General features: G+C 40.0%; 1 protein-coding gene across 1 annotated transcript in view; it reads left to right on the top strand.

The window, feature by feature from the left end:
- The first annotated feature begins 145 nt into the window (after positions 1-145).
- The window catches only part of Adipor2 (adiponectin receptor 2), an 11,174-nt gene continuing 8,346 nt past the window's right edge, over positions 146-2,973 (top strand). Inside the window, 4 exon segments of the mRNA XM_021164151.2 lie at positions 146-181; positions 2,246-2,293; positions 2,295-2,340; positions 2,343-2,417. Coding sequence (XP_021019810.2) covers positions 146-181; positions 2,246-2,293; positions 2,295-2,340; positions 2,343-2,417 — 205 coding nt within the window.

Here is a 2,973-nt window from a genome sequence, read left to right as displayed (position 1 = left end):
GGTCATGAACACGTAGGCTCATCTTGCATTTTCTGTTTTTATACATATAGTTCAGGACCCAAATCAAGGGACAGGCCTTCTCAGTTAATATAATCAAGTTATAAAATCAGCTTAGTTAATGAAATCAAGATAGTCTCCCACAAACATGCCCACAGGTCAAGCTGATTTTGATAATCTCTCAGTGAGAGTCTCTTGTTGGTGATTCTAGATTCTATCAAGGCCACAAAACTAACCTTCACAAGTCGGTATGATCTCAAGTCAGTGTAAGTCTTTCTCCCTCTCTCACTCCTGTGTTCGTGTGTGTGTGTGTACGTGTGCACACGTATAAGTTCTTTTTTATATCTTGAGAGGGAAGTGGCTGGTGTTTAAAAAGTTGTGTGTGTGTGTGTGTGTATACATGTGTACGTGTGCACACGTATAAGTTCTTTTTTATATCTTGAGAGGGAAGTGGCTGGTGTTTAAAAAGTATTGTGTCTCCTTTTCCCTTACTCAGCGTATTGCATCCTTTTAGCTTCTTGACGGTCTTAAGATAGGAGGATCACTTTAGTCCATGAATTNACAGCCATCTTAAGCAGTATAGTGAGACCCTGTCTGAGGAAAATAAATTTTAAAAGAAGAATAAAAATATTTAGAAAATAATATGCACAAATATACTTTTTTTGGCATTGTGCCATTTTATTCAAGGACTTGGGCATCTGCAGAATTTTTTGTCCACAGGAGTCTTGGAAGCAGTCCTCTGCTACATGGGACAACTGAAGTAGTAGCAGACAACAGGCAAGATGAGCGTCATCTTGGCTATTTTACTTTACTTTAGGAATATACATGGATTGGCCAGGTTAGCTGAGTGAGCGTAGGCCTTGAGTTTTGAACTGGAAGGTNAGAGAGACAAAAGGAGGGGAAGCGGGGAAAGGGATAAGACATGAGACTGTTTTAATAGGTAGGNCTGCATCTGTTCTCAAGTTGGCACTTGCCTTGGGAGAATAGAAGTTTCACATAAAGGAAAGCTTTTTATAGTTGTCAGTAAGGAACTAAAGGGCAGAGAATAGGAGACAGGTTGTGGAAGAGGCACAGTAGTGGGTAAGTGACAGTCTTTCTGAATAGTGGGGAAGAGAGTCCAGTTTATGAGGCTTAGCTGTTTGCTTTGTTCCAAGACCTCCAGGACATAGTGGGGAGAGGTCGAGTCCTGATAATTTGTAGTTGGATCTAGCTTTATAGTGTATGGATGGAAGCACTGTGGGCACAGTAGTGGGAACTCTTCTCCTTTGCTGCTGGATTCTGGGGGAAGTTGATCATCATGGTGTGAGGTTTGGGCTGAGATATTAGGGTTAAAGTAAATACAGTGCAGCGAACAGACTTTGTTAGGAGGTAGTGTACGCAGCGTAAAGGTCCTTCCCCTTCCCAGGAGCTCCCGGGGTGGATGCAGTTCCCATTGTGCAGAGGCCGTCCTTTTGCTGGGGGATTAAAAATAGAAAGGTGCATCCAACCCAGGAGGAATCAACCCAGAGCATGCGCATGCAATCAGTACACACTTGTGGTCTGTATGACATTTGTCTCATGATCCTCAAGACTCATTAGGTAAATGCTGTTATCCTTATTTTATAAGCAAGGAAACTAAGCCGTGGAGATTTTTTTTTTCCTTTTTTTGATTTTCCAGACAGGGTTTCTCTGTGTAGCCCTGGCTGTCCTGGAACTCACTCTGTAGACCAGGCTGGTCTTGAACTCAGAAGTCCATCTGCCTCTGCCTCCTGAGTGCTGGGATTAGCCTTGGAGATTTTTGTGACTGATTAAGCTCAAACTAGTGAATAACAGAGACCCCAAATTTCCTAACTTGTGCCTTTTCCATTCAATACTTGTAGCAGAAAGAGGGGAGACATTTTAGGATAAGACATGAAATGATTCTTTGTATCAATAAGAACATTAAGTAAAAAATAGTCATACTTAAGGACTGATTTTTTTTTTTCCCCCTGAGATAACATCTGCTGTCCCTGATGAAGGTCTGTGTATCTGGGGCTTTGAATTCCTCATTCCTTTAGCTGGACTAAAACAAAGGTCCTTTAGGGTATAATTTGGTATATTTGTTTATGCTTTACTGTTAACAAAGCCTACCATTTAGAAATACATTTTTTGGTCAGTCCATTTTATTTTTAATAGTATAAGATGTTATGGTAAAAGTTGTTTGGGAAGTGTTGCTAAATGACAGCTAAAGTCACAGGTATGTTTGACAACATTCTTCAATGCACACTAGGTGTGGGAAGGCCGATGGCGAGTGATCCCTCACGATGTGCTACCGGATTGGCTTAAGGATAATGACTTCCTTCTCCATGGACACCGGCCTCCTATGCCTTCCTTTCGGGCCTGTTTTAAGAGCATTTTTAGAATACACACAGAGACGGGCAACATTTGGACACATCTCCTAGGTATGTAATGCCGGTGGTCAGTGGTATAATGAAATTAGTGATTGACTTAGTTTCTATGATTTTCATGTATTTTGAGAATAAGTATAGCACTCGAAAAATATGATAGAGTTTATCTCCCTCAGATTTTCAGTAATAATTTCTTATTGGTTTACCCTTTGATAATCCTAACTTGTGCTGTGACTTTATTAAAACCAACTCATCTTTTCTCTCCTAGAGTTTTGTTTTGAGATAGGGTCTTATNGTATCCCAGGCTAGTCTGGACTNCATGATCCTTNCTCTGCCTCTTCCAGGTGGCTATGTAACTCTTGCCTGCCTTCTCCCTAGGTCTTTACACAGTGGCNTCAAAGGCAAGGCAAGAANTGCAATAGAAAATACACAGTATCCTAACAAGCAGTGAGAGGAAGATGTTTTAGAAAGTTTAAGCAGATTTCTTTTCAGTCATTACTTAGATTATTTATAGTTAAATTTTATTTGATATGAATAGAATATGAAACTGATATTTTTCCATTATGATTTTTGTAAAATTAAATAAAGAATACAGTGGTACAAAGGTTAA

This window comes from Mus caroli, chromosome 6 (assembly GCF_900094665.2).
Source record: "Mus caroli chromosome 6, CAROLI_EIJ_v1.1, whole genome shotgun sequence".
Taxonomy (NCBI): Eukaryota; Metazoa; Chordata; class Mammalia; order Rodentia; family Muridae; genus Mus; species Mus caroli.
Note: the sequence above shows the minus strand (reverse complement) of the source record. Positions and strands in the feature narration are given on the sequence as shown.